Here is a 21,720-nt window from a genome sequence, read left to right on the forward strand (position 1 = left end):
TATAATGCTAGTGTTTTCTAATGTTAGTTTTGCACGGTTGTACCTGCTGTTTGAAGGAACTGTGGCTGTTTGACCGATATACCAGCATGTCACGCTAAATTCCATTCACACCATTGGGTGTGAAGTGACACAAGAACCAACATCAGTGGACAATGTCACTGCTCCCCACCCCTTCTGCACATGCCTGATTCTGTTCCCCCATGAAAACAACACGACAGAAATATATATGCTGGTATACTTCACTCCTGCTATTTTCTAGGTCAGGGGGACTGCAAATGGACATTTTCTAGAATCACATGACACTGAAATGAGCACTAAACATGAACTATATTATGGAAGCGGCTTTTTCACTGTGGGAAAGCTCAAATATAATCTGGAAATTACCAGATAGGGAAATGTCAGGGAACTGGAATAAACTGTCGTGTGTATGCTGTGTCCCAGTGTGGTGTAGTAGAGTGTTGGACTAGGATCTGGAAGACAAGGATTCAAATCCCCACTCAGCCATGAAGCTCACCCAAGGGTGACCTTGGGCCAGTAACTGCCTCTCAGCCTCACCTACCTCACAGGGTTGTTGTGGGGATTAAATAAGAAGTGGGAGAGCCATGTACTCCACCTTGACCTCCTTGGAGATGGGGGGATATAAATGCAAATAATAGTAATAATACATAAAGTCAGCCATGGGTTTGTTTTTGACACCAAAACCAGAAATTTGGCTGAGAGAAATTGTGGAAGTATCTCTATGGCTACCCCCACCCCACCTCAAATAATTTGTGATATCTGCCATTCAGTTATGTTGCTGTCTCCTGATTTGACCCTCCTTGCTTTCTTGACTTGCTTCCCACAGGTGACATTCACCAAGCGGAAGTTTGGGCTGATGAAGAAGGCCTATGAACTGAGTGTCCTCTGCGACTGCGAGATTGCCCTGATCATCTTCAACCACTCAAACAAGCTGTTCCAGTATGCCAGCACCGACATGGACAAGGTCCTCCTCAAATACACAGAGTATAACGAACCTCACGAGAGCCGGACCAACGCGGATATCATTGAGGTACAATGTGCTGCCCGCAACCTGTGGGTTCCCAGCCTTGTTGAGCTAGCAAGGCATTTGCCAGTGCAATACCCCAATCTGTTGAGGTGGTCTGTCTTTGCTGTTGACAGCTCAGTGTTCTAGCTTTTGGTGGTGTGGTGCCTTCCAGGTGTTTTGGGCAGCTGGAATCCAAAATGGCCACACTTGTAAGGACTGGTGGGAGTTGCATTCCAAAATGGCCCCGCTGGCTGGGGGCTGATGGGGGTTGGAGTCTAACAACATCTGGAGGGCACCAGGCTGGGGAAGGTATCTCATTAGTAAGATCTCAAAGCAGTTGACACTACCAAGGCACAAAAGATGAAGACAATATAGGAAACTCCCAATTTACAGGGGGGTTATGTTCCGAGGCATCACATGCATCAGTGAAATTGTGTACATTTGAAACACCCTCTAAACCACTGGAAACAATTGAAAAACCCTTTAAAAAACCAGCAGTACTTGCCAGATGCCAAACTCCCACCACCTCCTTACTCAAACTCAAAACTCTCCACAGGCCTCAACCGTTGGTGCTCTTAGAATTGCACTTGCAAAGGTTCCTGGGATTGTTAGGCACTGTTTTTGTGCCTTTTTTGCACTTTCTGGGCTCTTAGGGCCTTTTTGCCATTTTAAAAGTCACTCCTTGGTTTGGCGCAATGCGCAGTCATGCATCAATTGAGAGTTGCCTATATCACATAGCATAATGAACTATTATTGTAATAATATTGTACAGACCATGTTGTTTTATGGATAATATCTGGTTCCTATGGATAAAGGAATGGGAAAGCTGTAGCATCTCAGATAAGTGTTGTAGGCTGAGCACTTGCTTTGTACACAAAAGATCCCAGTTCAATCCCTAGTATCTCCAGGAAGGACTGGTAGCAAAACTATACAGTGGTACCTTAGTTTAAGAACAGCTTAGTTTATTAACAACTTGGATTAAGAATGCTGCAAACCCGGAAGTATGTGTTTTGGTTTGTGAACTTTGCCTTGGAAGCAGAACATGTTTCGCTTCCTGTTGAGTGTAAATTGAGTCCCCTGCTGCTATGGGAAAGCACACCTTGGTTTAAGAATGCTTTGGTTTAAGTACGGACTTCCAGAACAGATTAAGTTCGTAAACCAAGGTACCACTGTACTTGAAACACAAGGGTCTGACTAAGGCCAAATTAACACCATACATTTTAGGCAGTATACTACCAGTTTAAACAGTCATGGCTTCCCCAAATGAATTATAGGAGCTGTGGTTTGTTAAGGGAGCTGAGAGTTGTTAGCAGACCTCTATCACCCTCATGGAGCTACAATTCCCAGAGTTGTGGAACAATCTCTGTTTCTTCATAGAGAAGTATGGGAATTGTAGCTTTGTGAGGGAAATAGGGGCCTCCTAACAGCTCTTTAATAAATTGCAGCTCCCAGGATTCTTTGGGGGAAGCCATGACTGATTAAAATGGCATCATAGATCTTTAAAAGTACAGTGTGAATGTGACCTAAGTATAAGGCAGCTTCCTGTGTTCTTGTGACTGGGGCAGAAACACTTCCAGGGTAATTGCGACAGTAGGCCAGAGGTAAAATGTGAGTCTGAAGTGAGGGCACCCTGTGGCAGAGACTGGCGGGGTCTTAGTCCTCAGCCTCCCAGGTGGCCGCCTGCCTGCCCCCTTCCTCCTGCTTCTCCCCCTCTTTTTTCTCTAGCGGATTTGCAAGCACAAAAGGTTTCGTTCCTGCCTGCGCTACGTTCCAGAGAGTGGGACAGAGCTGAGATTGGAGCAGTTGCTTTGTCACCTTTCAATGAAAAACTGTGTGTGGGCAGCTCCCTTTTATGCTTGGCAAGATTTAGACAAATGAACGGTTTGGCTGGGTAATTATTGACATTACAAGTGAGCAGAAATTAAGGCACGCAAAACCTTTAGTCATTCAATTTATCTGCTCGAGACGGCATGGAATAGGACAGCAGTGGAGAGTGTGTATGTGGGAGGGGGGGAGTAGACATTCCAGGGAGGGTCGCCTTTTGGGGGCGCAAGGTGCACATTTCTTACCAAGTTTGTGCATATTTTTGCAGTAAATACATTGCTTGTAATATATGTGTGTGCGTTCCTATATCTATATATTGCATTAACATTGATTTGCAGCAGATGGAATATTTGAAGACAAAAAAATGGATATCAATTCAAAATGCTGTTTTTTAACTGAAGTTCTTTTGTCATACTTTGTGAACAATGAGGCCTCCTTCTCTGGCAATTGTCCAGGGGTTTTGAACCTGGGTTTCCTCAGCCCTGATGTCTAGCCACTGCACCGTACTGCCTATGCCTTTGTCAGCAGGGAGTGTTGCCCCATCCCCTGTAGTCAGCTGGAGTCAGGGCAGGTGCCAGCTGCCTCGGCAGGGTGGGCCTCTTTAGACCACTGAGTCTGCTGTTCAATTCCACTGCTGGCCACCTAGGATAGAATAGATGGGAGGAAGCAAATGATACTTGAATGTCCCAGAGCCCAGCCGTTGTGTCTCAGGGTCTGCTTTGCATGGGGAAGATTCCGTGTTTAACCCACAGTGCCTTCAGTTCAAAAGATCTTGGTTGGCTGGGCTGGGCTGGGCAAGATCTGAGATGCTCAAAAGCATACTTTTTCAGGCTGGATGGACCACAGCTTTGTAGGCCAGGAGCTGGGAATCCCTTTCAGCCTGAGAAAAGCAGTATGGGCAGTCTTCCGGGAACCACATGGCACTGGTGGGTGGGACCAGAGGTGAAAGTGGGTGGAGCAATGGAGTATTGATTAATTTATGAATTGCCTTTTACATGTCTGCTTCAAGGCGATTTATAGAGAAATAAAAAATGGTTTTAAAAGTTTTTAAAGCAGTAAAAAACCAGCAACTTGAAAACAGGTTTTAAAACAGTTCAATGTGAATGGCTTTCCACCCAGCTGGAAAAGGTTGTTGAAACAAAAATGCTTTCATTTGCTTCTGGTAAGTACAGATAGTGTGCACCTGCCATATCTCAACAAGAATGCTTTTTCACAGGACAAGGGCAGCTGCACCAAAAGCCCTGCTCCAAGGTGCTGTGTAGTGGGCTTCTGAGATTTCGGATGTGAATCTTCCCTTGGTACAATAGCCATGGAAAAGTTAGGAGGTTTTTGCACACGCATTCACCTACCCCTTTCCTTCATTCAAGCAGCTTAGAGGCATTATCACAGCTTATGTGCACGTACAAGCCATGCAAAGCATGAGAACATCAGACAAGCCCTGCTGGATCAGGCCAGTGGCCCATCTAGTCCAACATCCTGTTCTCACAGTGGCCAGCCAGGTGCCTGTGGAAAACACTGGATCAGGATCCAGGCGTGAGAGCACTGTCCCCTCCTGTGGCTTCCAGCAACTGGTATTTGGAAGCACTATTCCCTCCACCTGTGCACCTAAGGAAGGAGTGGAGCAGGGTTGATGCAGGGACATGGCCTGGTAGAGGACCACATTCAGCCCTCAGATCTGACATTCCCGACCTTTGATGTATTCCTTTGCCCAGTGGTATTCACTTCTCTTAGTGCACCATACTGAACACATTTGTCTTGGCCCAAAAGCATCACCAGCACTAGGAATGGTGTCTCCCTGTCCTCCTCACGGTATGAACTCTCCAAATGCTTTGAGTCCTTGGCACTGGGAGGAACCCTCTGTGGTTTACCATGTGAGGCTGCCTCCAAAGATGTTAACTGAGCACAGGCTTCTGGGCTCTGATTTTTCATGCCAATTCTTGCACCCTTTGTGAGCCTGACATGTATGTTTATTCTCAGTGAGTCTCACTGGAGTCTGCAGAGCTGAATCCCACACCTTGCACCTTTCATACAAATGAAACACATTTGCTTTTATCTTCATCCACTGAAGCTGAATGTCGGAAAATTCAGGACAGATAAAAGAAAGCTCTTCTTCACAGCACATAGCTCAGCTATCGAACTTGCTCCCACCGGAGGTAGTGATGGCCACCAACTTGGATAGATTAGACAAATTCATGGAGGATTCGGCTACCAGGGACTATTAGCCATGATGGCTCTGCTCTGCCTCCAGGTTCAGAAGTGGTAATGCTTCTGAATACCAGTTGCTGGAAGCCACAGGAAGGGAGAGTGCTGTTGTGCTCAGGTCCTGCTTGCAGGTTTCCCCACAGGTATCTGGGTGGCCAGGGAACAGGATGCTGGAGTAGCTTGGACATTGGCTAGATCCAACAGGTTCTTCTCATGTTTCTGTGTTCAGGTTCAAGGAGCCAAAGACTTGTGTTGTTCCCAATAACTGGGAGTCTAAAAAGGAAGGCCTTACATGGTGTGGCCTCCCAGACCACACTCTAACCACACTCCCTCAAGAGGATACTCAGTGCTGATTCTGGGGGACCTTGCCGGCTCCCCAAGGTCCTTGGTTGTGTGTGTCTCTGTGTTGGGTTCATCCTCTGAGGAGTCCATCTCTCCTGCTGGGTCAGGGCTAGGCCTGCCATGAACAGGCCTCTGGTTCTGTGGTTCTTTTCCCAAAAATATCTGACCTACTTTGTCTCCTGTGATCGTTTTGCCCTTCGCTTCTTATACGGTTCCCTATTGCAACCTCTACCGCTGTTTGTCAGCCAAAGGAGGCTCTCGTTTGCCTCACATGTGAGAGGTTGCAGCTGCCGTGCTGTTACACATAGCTAATTCTCGGGGCTTTGCTCTTGCCTATTATTTTTCCGTTCTGAGATGTAGGGCCAGTGGAAGGAGGAGGAGAGGGAAGTCCACTGACAATTAGGGCTTGTGCTCTCCGCACAAAATGCTAAGCAAACGGAAGACCGATTTAAAAATAAAACAAATGCACTGTCCAGAACATGGGAGATGATTGTCCTATTTCAACTTTTGGTAAAATGAGAGCATTGGCTGTTGAAATACAGGTGGGTGTGCGCTTAGGAGATTCTAGAGGCGCTGTAATTATTTACAATAGCCCTCCCCAGCCTAGTGTAATTCAGATGTTTTGGACTACAACTCCCATCAGCCCCAGCCAGTGTTGCCAAGGAGTTTGAATCCAAGATGGTTATGCTTTCTGGGGCTGATGGGAGTTGATTTGCTTGTATATTGGGTTTTTTACAATCATTACACAAATATAACAATTACAAGTATAAAACAATAAAAGTGTAAAAACAAAGTATTTTTTAAAATTATTATTAATTTCAATGTATACCCACCTTTTCTTTTTATACTGCCAGGGAGGCAGTATAAAAATAATACAAACTTATAAAACTAGTTAAGAATAGTTCCAATACAGCTGCAGCCTTGGATGAAGATCTCCCCTGAAAAGGCTTTCTGAAGGTCTTCATCAGGCACTGAAAAGATAACAGAGGAATTGCAAAGGGTCAGTGCCACCATTCTAAAACCCCAAATTGTACTTCGAACCATCTGGAGGGCACCAGGTGGGGGAAAGCTGGTTTAGGTGATTGTTTCTTGGGTTTCCTTTTTACATGACTAATTATCTCAAGACTTAATGAGCCCTTTTCTGGCTTCAGCTTCTAATTTGATTACACCAGTGTTTCTTGACCTTTTCTAAGATTGCATCTTCTCCTTCTACTTCAGAGCTCTTTCACAGATCTTGAGAGGCTGGGGGCCTCCTTGGCTATACCCACTCGACTCTTCTACCCTTGTACCACCTCTGAATCCACTATCTGGACACTTAAGGCAAGACCATCCAATGATGACTTGCCCAAAGTGCCTACAGGAACCCTTTCTACAACCCTGTAAGGGAAACCAGAATAGAAACATAAAAAGAGCTCTGTTAGAGCAGATCAAAGTTCCAATCTAGTCCAGCACCCTCTCTCTCAGAGAGTCAGACAGAGGATTCTGGGATTCTCCCAAAAGCAGGGTGTTATGGCCATCCCTTGTGGCTTGTTCCCCAGCACCTGGTATTCAGTGGTAGACTGCAATGGGACCTGGAAGTTAGCTATCATGAATAATTCTGTCAGCTTATATAACCCCTTTCCCACAAAGACCCAAGATTCTGCTACTGGGTCAGACCATCTAGGCCAGCAAACCCTTTGCCAAAGTGGCTGGCAGATGCCTCTTCCAGGAAGCCCACACACAGGGCAAGAAAGCACCAACCCTCCACCGCAGTCTTCCCCCACCCCACATCCCTCTGTCATCATCCCCTTATCACAGATGAGGATCGTGGCTGAGAGATTTATTTAATCCATTTATATCCTACTTCTCCACAAGATTTGAGATGGTTTGTTTAAGGTCACCCAGTGGATTCATGGCTGAGGGGATTTGACTTCAGCAAAAGCCTGGTGCCAGCAGTAGCCCAGGTCAGGCCCTGGCCTAAGGACCCAGTGGCTCAGAAGGGGCTCCTCAGTGGCCTGGCCTGGCTGTGCTCTCCTCTCTGGGTGCCCCGGACGGCTGTTTTAGCCACATACTGAAGGTGCCTGGTGGTGACATAGGGTGAAACAAGTCAACCCCCTGCCCCTGCAGTGTGGTGTGAATCCAGTCATGGGATACCAAGGACCCCAGGGGTGCCAGAGCAGTTGCGAGTGCTCAAAGAGCTTCACCATCCAAGCACTAGAACATTCTGCAGCCCCTGTTTGTCTAGGAGCTGTTTCCAGCCTGAGGGCTACGTTTCCTCATGAGCAACCTCCTAGAGGCTTCATCGGAGTGCTTGGCGTGGCCAAAAGTGGATGGAGCCACAAATGTTGCCTTTGGAAAGTAGGCAACGCTTAAGCCACACACAACTCAGAGAATCCTGCATACCCCTCTCTCCATCCAGGCACGTTCAGAGGCAACTTCGCAGTGCAAGGACACATTCCAGCCTGTCAAAAAGCACTTAAGGAAGGGGTCAAACAGCATTGGGTTAGGGGTGTGGCCTGGGAAGAGGCTTGGCCCCGGGGAGACTCCCAAGGGCCACATAGTGATGCCTGGGATACGCCACATTTGGTCCATAGACCTGAAGTTCACCAACCATGGTTGAGAGCAGGGTTTCCCAAACTTGGTCTGTTTTTGGACTACAATTCCCATCATCATTGATTGCTGGTTCTGCTAGTTGGGAATGATGGGAGTCCCAAACCGCTGGAGACCCAAGTTTGGCGAATCCTGATTTAGAGTGATCCTCATTTCACTTCCTCTCTGTAAGGGAGGATTGACTGGAAGGTAGAGTTTTGCTAGCTCACGGCTGGGCAGGGATTTGCATTTGGGCCTTCCCCATGCACTGCACAAGCTGTGTAGAGATGGAAAAGGTTCAGAAGAGGGCAACCAGAATGATCAAAGGGATGGAGCGACTCCCCTATGAGAAAAGGTTGTAGTGTTTGGGATTTTTTAGTTTAGAGAAAAGGTGAGGTAGAGGCGACATGGTTGGCGCTTATAAAATGATGCCTGGCATGGAGAAAACTTACGGACATCCAATGAAGCTGAATGTTGGGAAATTCTGAACAGAGAAAAGAAAGTACTTCTTCACACAACACGTTGTTAAACTGTGGAACTCCCTGGCACAGGAGGCAGCGATGGCCACCAACTTGGATGACTTTAAAAGAGGAATGGACAAAGTTTTGGAGGCTAAGGCTACTAGCCAGAATGTCTATGATCTGCTTCTACAATCAGAGGCAGTAATACTTCTGAATACTAGTTGCTGGATGCACAAGAGAGGAGAGAGTTCTTCTACTCGGGTCCTGCTTACAAGTTTGGCCTCTGTGGGAACAGGATGCTGGACTAGATGGGCCATTGACCTGACGCAGCAGGATGCTTCTGCTGTCCGTATGGTCTTATATCTGTTGCTGCTTTAACAAAAGCCCCTGAGCCCCCCAAATTCCCATGTGGTGAGATCTAGGAAACGGCAGGCTGCCCCTTCTTTTGCTTTGTTTTTGCTTGTGTTGACACTCTGCTCAGGTTACTGACATAAAAGTACTTTGCGTCTTTCTGTAGCAGAGCATGTTGCTTGTAGTGACTGCCAGCTGGAACGGGCTGGATCGGCCCGGCCGGAGCTCCCTCCTTCCGACTCCAAGCCAGCTGCTCAGAGACCCGGCCGGTGGCAGGCCCCATTAGCAGGGCCTAAGGAATCTGCTGTCTGCGTTGCACATGGCTGAGCCCTTATCTGCTGCCCCAGGCTGAGCTACCAAACACTGGCTGTCCCCTGTGCCCAGAGAAAGGCAGACAGCTACGGAAGTTGGACGGTTGTTAACTGGCTCTCATACAGTCTTCTGTGGTGGTTTGCAAAGTAACAGGAGCAATTTAAAACATGGAGGTGTGTGGAGAGAGGGAGAGATGATTCTGACGAGGAGCCTACAATCTGACTTTCTATGCTGAAGATTCATAAGAACATAAGAAGAGCCTGCTGGATCAGGCCAATGGATCCATCCAATCCAGCCTCCTGTTCTCACAGTGGCTGACCAGATAATTGTGGGAAACCTGCAAGCAGGACCAGGTCAGACTGAAGGGCAAAGACTTTCATATGTGGGTATGAACCTGGAGTCAGAGCTCTGCTCAAGAGCAAGCAATCCTTGCGGGTAGCAGTTCTGGTTGGAGTGTGGTCCTTGGTAAGTCTTCCTTTTCAGACTCCCAGTTGCTGGAAACAACACAAGTCTCTGGCTCCTTGAACCTGAACATAAAAATACAGTGGTACCTCAGGTTGCAGACGCTTCAGGCTCTGTAACCCAGAAATAGTACCTCAGGCTAAGAACTTTGCTTCAGGATGAGAACAGAAATCGCACAGTGGCGGCGTGGCGGCAACGGGAGGCCCCATTAGCTAAAGTGGTGCCTCAGGTTGAGAACATTTTCAGGTTAAGAATGGACCTCCGGAACGACTTAAGTTCTTAACCCGAGGTACCACTCTATAAGAAGAGCCTGGTGGATCAGGCCAGTGGCCCATCTAGTCTAATTCCTGTTCTCACTGTAGCTAACCAAATGCCCATGGGAAAACCTGCAAGCAGAATATAAACACAAGAGTCTTCTCCACACACACACACACACACACACACACACACACACACACACCCCGGTGGCTTCCAGCAGCTGATATTCAGAAGCCTTGCTGCCTCCGACCGTGGAGGCAGAGTGGTGGCTAGTAGTCACTGGTAGCCTTATGAAGTTTTTTAACCCTCTTTAAAAAACCATCCAAGTTGGTGGCCATCAGTGTCTCCAAGAGTGAGGTCCACTGTCTTAACCATGCGCTGTGCCGTGTGAAGAAGTCCCTTCTCTTATCTGTTCTTTATCCGTGCATCATTTTATAAACTTGTATAAATCCATTGCTTTCCATGTCTCTTCTCAAAGTATTAGGATCTTTCTGCGGTATACATTTAAAGCAGTATTGTGCAACTTTAAACAGTCATGGCTTCCCCCAAAGGATCCAGGGAGCTGTGGTTTGTATAGGGTGCTGAGAGTTGTTAGGAGCCCCCGATTCCCTTCACAGAGCTACAAGTCCCAAGAGTTCCCTGGGAAGAGGAACTGAATTTTGAACCACTCTGAGGACTGGAGCTCTATGAGGGCTCCACCTCCTTTGAAATCAATGGGTTCTGCGCATGGAGAAGCGCCATCATGCCCATTCATTTCACTGGGCCTTGAGATTTCCTGCTGAGACAAAAGCAGTCAGGGTTCCCATTTCTAAAAATGATTCCTAGCCCCATTTCTGAAACTGCTGAGAGAAAGAGGAAATAGGGATAGGGATTGATTAATAACGTTCATTAATTTCAGTGGGTCCACTCTGAGGATGACTAATGTTGGATATAACCCATTATTTCCAAATCTTCAGCTATACAGCTATATTAGCATATGCATTTTTCATGCATTTCTTTTTCTTTGGTGAGGTACAAGTGGCTGGCCTGGTCACAGAGACTGCTCACTTGGGTTTTGAGCTAAAATGGTTACCGTAGTTAGGAAAGTCAGGGGCGGGGAAGAACTTTATATTTTCTCTTTTACTCATGCCCCTTTCAGTTTCTTATTGGCATGGAAAGAGCCCAAGACTTCCAGGAAACATTGCAGCGTTGACTTTTTAAAAGAAATTGGCAAGTGATGATCCCATAATATGGGCTAATTGCTTCTGGTATTTTGAAAATACAATGATTAAGTGTGGCTGAGGAAAGCAATCTTCAAATTGGCTGCCACGCGTGGAACCAAAACTTCTTAGACACGGTATTTGATGGAGGTTTTCTGCCCCAACTCTCCGAGCCCGGTCTTAATGATGCAGATCCAGCATGCATATGAAATGTATAATTGCTCTTCTTCATAGTGGTAGGTGACCCTTGAGAGAGAAAAGTGCAATCCTCTCTCACAGTTCATTAGTGCTTGAGTAATTCTGGAAATCTAAGATCACTGCAAATCCCCAGTATCAGCGTCTTAAGTCTCCAGTTAATTCCACCTCTGGAGATTTATGGTCCCTGGTTCAAACTAGCTCTGCTATTAGCTGCTTCAGAAGCCAGTGGTGACCTCAGAGCTAGAATCACTGTAGTTTGGGGTTGCAAAACATCTGAAGCAGCTCAGTTTGGCTCTCCTCACTCCAAACCCTGATGTAGGATGCTTACAAACCATGGCTCAGCAAACTGGAATAAAATATGGCGTTGTGAAGGGAATTTGCAAATAGTGGTTTTATATGAACCCTAGTTTGGCACCACATATGAACTGACAAACCAGAGTTACTGTTGTCAGACTTTCCCTCCAGGGTTGGTGCACCTAAATATGGGAGTGTCAAGTAGATGGAAAATGAAAACAGACAAGCCATGGTACCTGTTTTGCCTGTTGTTTGTTTGGAAGTTCAGCCTGTGATCCGGAGTTCTAAAACCTGTAGTTACTACAAGCCATGGTCAAGGTGGTATCTGAACTGATCCAGTTACATGGTGGCTTCCACTCCTTCCTGCCATCAACATACTTGGCCAGTCATAACAGTGGGACTTGTCATCGTAGCAACCATCCTAGCCTGATTCACACATAATGCTAAGCCTTGGTTTCTTAAACTAGGGTTTGTTTGATCATCTGAATCCTGTCTAACAGCTTAACTAGGGTTTATTTACTGCTCGCAAACTACAATCTGAAGCCATTGCTCATTTTGGCCTTACAAACCTTTGTTTTATTTGAACTGTGGCTTGGTGTTACATGAGAACTCAGCAGCCTTCCTTTACTGTGGTTTATTTTGCAAGAAAACAAACTGATTGTTGGAGAAATTAGCCATGGTTTATTTGATCACCCGTTCGACAGCTTGAGGTTGCTTATTAAACAAACCATGGTTTAGCGGTCTGTGTGAACCAGACCACTATCTCTTCATTACTCTCCACCTCTGGTTTTATCTCTGGACCTAAACTTCTCCTGGTTGTGCTTTCAGACATTAAGAAAGAAAGGTTTTAATGGTTGCGACAGTCCAGAACCCGACGGGGAAGACTCCATTGACCAGAGCCCTCTGATGGAAGACAAATACCGTAAAGCCAGCGAGGATCTTGACATCCTGTTCAAGCGCTACGGTGTAAGTAGCTCACCACCCCAGGCAAAAAATTCTTCATTGTCTCTTTTTTTTTTCTTTTTTTGTTCGTTCGTTTGTTGGATTTATCCCTCCCCTCCCAACCCAAACTACCTTCTCCCCCCACCCTCCCCCCACCCTCCCCCACCCGGCCACGTAACAGGCGCTGAACAAGAAGCATAGAGAGTGTGAGAGCCCTGACGGGGACGACGTGTTTACGTTGACGCCTCAGACGGAAGAGAAATATAAAAAGATTGATGAGGAGTTTGATAAAATGATGCAGACTTACAGGCTCACAGTGAGTAACAGCTGGTGGCCTGCCAACGCCTCCCCCTCCCACCCGCCCCATGGATAGGGCTGCCAACCTGCCCGATATTTCTTAATAATACGAATAACAGTCCTGTTGAAGTGGCCTAAGCGCTGGTCAAGCCGCTTTGTCCTGAATGCTGATGGCCTGGCCTGGATTTCTTACTCGGTTTTAGAACACAAGGAAGCAAACTGAGGAAGATGGGGGCTAGGAGAATTTTGAGATTATTTCCTTTCTTCATATAGTTAACAAAAGAAAGCAATCTCGCAGGAGCAGCAAAAAAGAGATGGCACCCTTCCAGGGAAATGGTTCTGCACATGCTTGCTGTCTTAATGGTGAGGCACTCTGCACATGCTCAGAGGTACCAGGACCATAAGCCAATGTAGTTGTGGCTACATATATAGTTATATATACATATATAGTTGTGGCTATATATAAAATAGCCAGTTCCCTTCATGAAGGAATTGCACTCAGAACATGCCCAGATGCCAGGATTTTTTGTTTGTTAAGCAAAGGTTGGCTGCCCTAACCCATGAGGGAGGGAAAAAGAATATTATGGAGGGGGGAATCTTGCATGGTTTGGCTTTCACAGAGCCTCAGCTAATTTGCACCCCTAAAGCAAAGGAGATGGTTAGGAGAAAGTCCCTCTGACACCCAGAAGGCAATGTGTACCTCGTTGCTAAGGTACTGGACAGCGAGGGATGCTTAGTTACGCCGAGGCCTTGCTAGGCAGCGCTGTGAATTTGTTTGGAAATGCTCTCTTGAAAAATACTTCTGAAGGACAGGCCTTAGTATAAACCTCTGAAATACAAACCTCTCTCCCATCCCCTCAGCATAGGAGTAGGATGAGGATGTTTATTTTATTTTAAACATTTCTATTTATCTGTTTCCCACCCTCTTCCACTAGAGCAGCCTTCCTCAAGCCGGTGCTCTGCAAATGTCTTGGACTCTACCTCCTAGCAGCCCTGGCCATTAACCATGCTGGCTGGGACTCAGGGAAACTGTCGTCGAAAATGGCTGTGCCGGCAGGAGATGTAGTCTTAACAACACCTGGAGGGCACCAGGTTGGGGAAAGGATCTCATTAACAGGATTTCAAAGCAGCTAGCACCAGTGAGGCACAAAGGATCAAGACAATATCCAATAGTGTGATGAACTATTCTAGGGAAAAGCTGAAGCTTTGTTTGCTCCCTGCACCAACAGCGGACTAGCTACTAGATTTAAACTGGTCCAGTGCCAATAGCTGGACAGTGCTAGCATCTATAAAAGGTGCAACAGAAGATTTATTAATCTATTAATCTCATTGTTTGAGGTTTGATGGCTCCATTCTTCAGGGGAGGCGGTGGAGAATGATCCTTATACAATCCTTACTTCAGAAGTGTCATATGAAGCTAAGAACACACACATGTCAAATAATCACCCTGTAAAAAGCAAGAACAGAGCACCAGTAATGATTTAGTCCCAACAAGGCAGCATTTTTTAAAAACGGAAGGAAGATGGTGCAATCTGTGTGACGTTAAATCCACACGCTTCAAACCCTTTGGGTTCAGCATGTGCTTCTCATGAGAACTAACCCCAAATCCTTGGCCAAACTAACCTGTAACCCAAGAACAGCTCCCGCATTCTCAGGATTTTAATTTGCCTTGTTGGTGTGGCTAAATTTGTACCTGGCTGACTAAATAAATCCCCAAGCACTTCTGAGAGATGGTCCAGGCCCTGCCCCACCCAGGTCTGGGACTTTCTTGAGCAAGTCAAATGTGGTTTCTGAGCAGAAAGACTCGGGGGATTCTCTGGTTGCCGTTCCGTAGGAGAGCGATCTCTCGACATTAAGTTGCCTAATGCAAGGTGAGACCTTTGGTCTATCCAAGCAAGGCACTGTTTATTACAGCCTTCACCGCACTGGCACCCTTCCAGAGGTTTTGGACTACAGCTGTGCTGGCTGGGGTTCATGGGTGTTGTAGTCCACCAACATCTGGAGGTAACCAAGGTGGCTAACGTCTGGTCTTCTCTGATGGTAGGACCTCTCCAAGGTCTTTCCCCCTCTTTGCTACCTGAGATTTTAAAAAAAATACTTTGCTGATGAGTTATGGCCTTAACCCAGAGACTCATGTCTGAAAATTCCTGGTACTTCTTGCCCACTAAGCCAGGAGTTGTGATCTCGAGGTAATGATCCCAAAACAGTTGCTTCTGAATCCTCATTGTTTGGCACACTTTTCTGACCTTGTGCTCTGAAATAAGACCCTCCTTCCCTTTCTCTCATCTTCCCTTTTCTTCGACTTCTGTAGTATCTGGCTAAGATACAAATAGACAGGCAATCTTTTTCACCCCAAGGGCCACATCCCGTCATGGGCAACCTTTTGGGGGCCGCATACTAGTGGTGGGCATGGGCAGAAGCAAAAAGTGGGTGGGCCAGAGGCAAAAGATGAGCCGTGTGATGGATGCAACTCTCATCTTTCCACAGTAGGCTATAGTCATGCAAAAGTCAGAGGTTTCCACACAGGCCAATTTCTCCATCCTCTGTCCACGCCAGCAAGACACATTTTCACAGTTCAAGGACATACTCCGGCAAGGCAAAAGCACTTGGGGAGGGCGTGACGCAGGGGTGGAGAGAGTGTGTATCCTGGGGAGATTCTCGTGAGCCCAGTGGGGATGCCTGGAGTACCACCACCATCCCATAAGGCTGGTGTTCCCCACCCCTGATCTAGGAAGCCCATTCCTGTTCCTTTCAATGACACTAAGCATCTTTTCAACTCCCCTATGGACAAGTGGGGAAAGGGGCAGGCACGAATTGAGCACATTGGTTTCATTTCACCCTCAAGTGGCAATCTGATGTTGTGGGGAGATCTGGGAGCTTGTGCTCGAGTCCTGCTTGTGAGTTTCCCACAAGCATCTGGTTGCTTGCCGTGAGAACAGGATGCTGGACTAGATGGGCCATTGGCCTGATCCAGCAGGCTCTTCTTACATTATTAAACAGATGTTCCTTCAGGCAACATATTTTGGTTACCATCTTTGCTGGGGGCACTGCAGAACCTGGCCCCACCCCATATTTTTTACATGTGCTATTACACGATGTGGGGGGTCCATTTGAAACTGCACCCATCAAAACATTGCTGAGTTTCATGGTACCCTCAGTGAAGATTGTAATCAAAACATGTCAGGTAAACAAATGATAATTTACTATAACATACAGCACCCCCTATGGTGCTCTTAAGGGCAACATTTACACCATACATTTAAAGCACCATGAAACATGTCTTCTCCCAAAGAATCCTGAGAACTGCAGTTTGTTAAGGGTGAGTTGTTAGGGGACTGCACTTCTCCTCCCAGAACTACAATTCCCAGGGTTGGTTTAACGATCATTCCCTCTTAAGACAACCAGTGTGGTGTGGTGTTTAGCGTGTTGGATCACGACGTGGCAGAACAATCAATCCCTTTTCATAGGGAACTCTGGGAATTGTCATTCTGTGAAGCAAATCAGGGTCTCCAATAACTCTCAGGACCCATAACAAACTACAACTCCCAGAATTTTTTGGGGGGGAAGCCATTACGTTTTAAAGTGTTATCATGGTGCTTTAAATGTATGGTGTGAATGTGACCCCCAACTGCTTTGGACTAAATCTCCCATCAGCCCTGGGTGGGGCTGATGGGAGATGTCATCCATTACGCCTGGCAGGCATCTGGTTGGTGAAACCTGCCTTTGCAAGTTCTCTGTTTTTGTTGCTGGAACAGTCCAGGGATAGTGGCTGATAACAGAAAGCATCCAGCTGGAAGCCTTGGCTCCAATATGCACTTGTGGGCTTGTGAATGCTGCTTGCCAAACCTAACACCAAAACCCCTTCCTATCAGCTTCCTATTTTAAACATGCTTCTCTCTCTCTCCCCTCAGTCTGCAGTTCCGGCTCCAAATTTTGCCATGCCTGTTACGGTTCCAGTGACCAACCAGAACACGCTGCAGTTCAGCAACCCAGGAGGCACCTTAGTGACCCAGTCCCTCGTGACCTCCTCCTTGACTGACCCGCGCCTCCTCTCACCACAGCAACCAACGCTCCAGCGAAACACAGTCTCTCCGGGCCTCCCGCAGAGGCCAGCCAGCGCAGGTTCGCTCTTCATTTATCTAGTTTTATTTACAAAAGTTTCTGCACCGTGAACTCTTTGGCGGCTGTGGCAAGTGGGGAGGGGGGTATCATGGTAGTGAACATCAATTGGTGGTGAACATCAATTAAATTGCATTCATAAAACAAGTACCAGATATTTCACAGATGATGATGATGATGATAATTATTATTTATTATTTCTTGAATTTATAAGCCTTCCCTTCCTCCCCAAGAAACCCAGGGCAGCAAAGAACATGGACCGTTTAAAACAAAAACAAAGCAAACATTTTAAAACAGATAAAAACATTCTAAAAGCAGTTATATTTAAGAACGTTGAAAATCAATTACCATTAGATCAGCTTAAGACATCAACATTGTATGTGACAACTGAGATGTGTGTTTTCTGGTCCTGCACTCTTCTCATGAATATACTATGTTTTAGCTGTTTTTAAATCACCAGGTCCCAGGGCACTTTACGACATTTTAAAATTCAGAATTTAAAACAGTTAAAACATATTATATAATATTTCAATTATTATTTTTCAGCATTTTATTAATGTTGTTGGGTCAGCATGTTTTGTGTTTTATTTGATACTTCTTCCATATATATCTGTGACCATAGTAAATGACCAAAAAGATTATCCATATCTGGTTTCACAAATGGATGAGAACATTGGAAGATCCTGGCTGCTGGATCAGACTAAAGGACTCCCTAGTCCAGCATCCTGTCTCTCTTAAGTAGGACATGAGAACAATGTCCCTCTCCTGCTTGTGTTTCCTAGCAACTGTATTCTGTGACATGGGTACTGAAAAGTTTATAAAATTATGCCTGGCATGTAGAAAGTGTCTAGAGAAAAGTTCTTCCCCTCTCTTGTAACACTTGAATTCACGAACTTCCAGTGAAGCTGAATGCTGGAAGATTCAGGACAAGGAAGTCTTTCTTCACACAGTGCATAGGGAACCAGGCAGAGGGCCTTCTCGGTAGTGGTGCCCACCATGTGGATTGCCTTCCCATCAGATGTCAAAGAGATAAATAACTATACAGCTGTTAGAAGACATCTGAAGGAAGCCCTGTATAGGGAAGTTTTTAGTGTTTGATTTTTAAAAAGGTTTTTATATCTGTTGAAAGCCGCCCAAAGTGGCTGGGGCAACCCAGTCAGATGGGCAGAGTACAAATAAAGTGATGGTTGTTGTTGTTGTTGTTAAACTATGGAACTCACTCTCACAGGATGCAGTGATGGCCACCAACCTGGATGGCTTCAAAAGAGGATTGTATAAATTAAGAGAAGGCTATCAATGGCTGCAAGCCATGATGGCTATGCTCTGCCTATACATACAGTAGGAGGCAGTAATGATTCTTAATACCAGTTGCTGGAAACCACAGGAGGGGAGGGTTCTCTTGTTCTTGAATCTTTCTTGTGGGTTTTCAGCAGGCATCTGGGTGGTCACTGTGAGAACAGGATGCTGGGTTAGATGAGCCCTTGGCCTGATCCAGCAGGCTCTTCTTCCATTCCTCTGGATCAGCATGTTGGAATGTGGCGGAACGTCAAGTCTAACTCTCTTTGCCCATATTCTTCTCTTTAGGGGCAATGCTTGGAGGAGACCTCAACAACACAAATGGAGCCTGCCCGAGCCCAGTAGGTGAGTAGAGGCGAAGTGGAAGCTTGTTGTTCCAACAGCCAGGAAAAGGGTTCTGGAGAGCCTTCCCTTGGATGAATTGTGGTGGGAAGGTTGTTGGCCTTGGGTCCGAGCCATTCCATGCACAGGGACAAGAAAGGGGGTGACTGGGAATGGGGGTCCCACGTAGATGAGGCCCACGCAGCAAACTCAGCCCAGGGTCAGTGTGCAAGCTGCATCCTGGGCGCTGTGACTATAAGGGAGCAGCAGAGCTTTCAGGCCTTGTGATAGAGGAAGGAGCTCCAAGCTTAAAGAGCCAAAATAGAACTTAATGCAGTTTGGGGTGTAATGACTCATAAGGTCACATGTTGATCTAAGGAGCTGCTGATCTATGTGGGTGACACAGAGCAGCTTGAGAAATTTCACATCACAAGCGGGTAGATGGCAGTGGAGTCAAGGAGGCCTCTTGATGGTTTTCTCCCAGGGCTGGTCATGCAGAGATGCATTTCAGTGTCAGCATCTAGGAGCCAGCTGCTTATGCTCCCCAAAGTGGGCCTTGAGAAAGCTTGGCCTGGAGAGCCCCAACCTCAGGCCCTCCAGACCACTCTCACTGGCCCCCAGAACTCTCTCCAGGTCACATCCCTCCCCAGCCCTGCTTTGTACCTTCCTTGAGTTTTTTTGTCTGGCTGGAATGGATGCTTGTTTGGTCAGAGGAATGTAACAGAGAGCTGGGACTGTGTGTGTAGAAATTTGCCCATGCTACAGAGGTAACCTTCGCATTAGTGGCTCCATCCACTTTTGCCTCTGGTCCTGCCCAGCGCTGACTTGTGACTTCTGGAAGGTTGCCCAGAAAAGAGTCCCCCACCCCAAAATCAGGTAATTATGTCAGTTAATTAAACAAAATAAATCACACAATATATTATCATTTAAAAACTATAACATAACAGTTTAAAAATATGGCAAAGCAACAGTGGCTCGACTAATGGTTAGCAAACACTTTCTGAAAAACTTATCTGCAAGGCTGACATAATTACCCACTTCAGAAATCTGCCCTTAGAGGAGGGAAAGGGGTGGAACCCACATTATAGGGCCAAACCAGGCCGAGTCCAGACAAGCAAGTCTTTCTGCGCCAGTTTTAATTAGAGACTGCGCTGCACTTGGGATCACTTTATTTGACCTTGTCAGTTTCAAAACCAGCCCTTGTTTTAAAACTCCTGTTAAAATGACAACCCTTCTGGGTGGCTTCAGAAACCATGCCTGAATCCCTTTTAAACGACTCTTTGTTTGGTTTAATTGTCGCATGGCAATGGGCAGGGATGGCTCTAATTGGACATTGAGACATCCTGGCCTTGAGATGAAATATATCAAGGTGTCCTGCCTCTCGTGGCTTTAATAATTGTGTAGCAGAGAGAATTTCTGAAGGTGCGGCTTCTCCCACCTTGATAGCCCTGGAAGGTGAGGAAGCTGCACCCTCCCAAGGGCTGTCTGCTTCCGTTGCTTTTAAAGGCAAGTCTGGTAACACTCCCCTTTGTTGCACCTTGGTGCCCCACTTAGGATCCAGTGGGGGAGGCAGATTGCAAGGTGGATATATGTGTGTTTATATGGATACACATGTCATACATACATAATGGGGCTGCCAGCCTTGCTCAGCTTGCTCCCCAACCCCATCCTGACTTCATCCCAATCCAGGATTGTGAGGTGGCACTACAGATCCTCCATTGGGGGCTGTGTGATGACAACTTTACATTTTACACATCCTAGTGAAACGCATATAGATATATGCCTGGTCTGCCTAAGGCGGTAGAGAGAAGGGATGACAGTAAGGGCTGATGAGAAGCTCAGGCTGTGACTGGATGGAAGGCCTCAAACCTCAAAGACAGATCCCCATGGTGGAGAGGCAATTACTGCTTGTTTTAGAATTGCAGTGTTTAATTGGGTGTGCTTTTTTGAAGATAATTTAAAAAGGTGTGCTGACTATTCAGAGACCAGACTCATTGGAAAATAAAAAACTTTACAGTGGTACCTCGGGTTAAGAACTTAATTCATTCTGGAGGTCTGTTCTTAACCTGAAACTGTTCTTAACCTGAAGCACCACTTTAGCTAATGGGGCCTCCTGCTACCGCTGTGCCGCCGCTGCACAGTTTCTGTTCTCATCCTGAAGCAAAGTTCTTAACCTGAGGTAATATTTCTGGGTTAACTGAGTCTGTAACCTGAAGCGTATGTAACCTGAGGTACCACTGTATTTTATTTTATTTTAAACCCATAAATAACAGCAGCATCTTAAAAGAAGTATCCCCTTTTCTTTCTTACGTAGGAGGGAATGCCTCTTAGGCCCCATTCACACCACACAGTTAAAGCACTATGACACCATTTTAAACAATCAAGGCTCCCCCCCCCCCAAGAATTCTGGGAGCTGCAGTTTGCTAAGGACGCTGAGAGATGTGAGGAGACCCCCTGTTCTCCTCACAGAACTGCAGTTTCCAGAGTGGTGTAACAAACTGTCCCTCTTTGCAGGGAACTCTGGGAATTGTAGTTCTACGAGGGGAATTGGGGTCTCCTCACAACTTTCAGCACTCTTAACAAACTGCAGCAGACTGTGTGGCAAGGGGAGGCGGATACTGCTTTAACTTCACCTGAGATCCCTGAGTGCCGAGCCTTGGCCCTTCCCAAGACTCCTAGGCACGCTTGCTGTCCCTGTCAATCTTCTGCACACACAACGTCCTGCCTCCCCCTCCCCAAGCATCTCTCCTGTCTCCAAAGCAGCCCCCATGTCAGCTGCCGTGCGCGGCTGTTCCGGCTTGTAACTTGGCAGGCCCTGTGAATGTCATCATTGACGTCACCCAAACATTCCCCTCATTCCAGGAAACAGGAGCAGGGAAGCAGGAGAGCCCAGGGGGTAGGCCCTCAGAGAGACCTCGCCAAGCCCTGGGACTTTCTCAGGACCTGTGGGGTGTGGGGAGACTTGACATTCCCCCCTCCCCCACCCGCCCTCTCCTAGCCTCTTGTTCCTCCTCTTGGTGCCAGTCGCAAAGCCAGGAGGCGGGTTGGTGATCTGAGACCTGCCTTGATTTCTCCTGCTAGCCTTATTGTAACATTGAAACACAGCAGCCAGATTATTGGCTAGGGTTCCATTTTGATCTCACTTAACCCGTGTTTTAAAACAGCTGCAATGCTTCCCAGTTCGTTACGGGCCCAATTCAAGGTGCTCACATTAGTGTTTAAAGAAATGTACAGCTTAGGCCCCAAACAC

At 46.7% G+C, this 21,720-nt stretch overlaps 1 protein-coding gene across 5 annotated transcripts in view; it reads left to right on the forward strand.

Moving 5' to 3' along the window:
* MEF2D (myocyte enhancer factor 2D) overlaps nucleotides 1-21,720 on the forward strand; it is a 143,143-nt gene that overhangs the window by 105,562 nt on the left and 15,861 nt on the right. For 4 of the 5 annotated variants that reach the window (XM_081175551.1, XM_081175553.1, XM_081175555.1 and 1 more), the window contains 4 exons: nucleotides 845-1,048; nucleotides 12,324-12,461; nucleotides 16,646-16,856; nucleotides 18,438-18,494. In XM_081175551.1, coding sequence (XP_081031677.1) covers nucleotides 845-1,048; nucleotides 12,324-12,461; nucleotides 16,646-16,856; nucleotides 18,438-18,494 — 610 coding nt within the window. Of the gene's footprint in view, nucleotides 1-844; nucleotides 1,049-12,323; nucleotides 12,462-12,618; nucleotides 12,754-16,645; nucleotides 16,857-18,437; nucleotides 18,495-21,720 lie in introns of all 5 variants that reach the window. The other variant, XM_081175554.1, reaches the window with a different exon arrangement.

This window comes from Podarcis bocagei (assembly GCF_964188305.1).
Source record: "Podarcis bocagei genome assembly, chromosome: 16".
NCBI classification, from domain to species: Eukaryota; Metazoa; Chordata; class Lepidosauria; order Squamata; family Lacertidae; genus Podarcis; species Podarcis bocagei.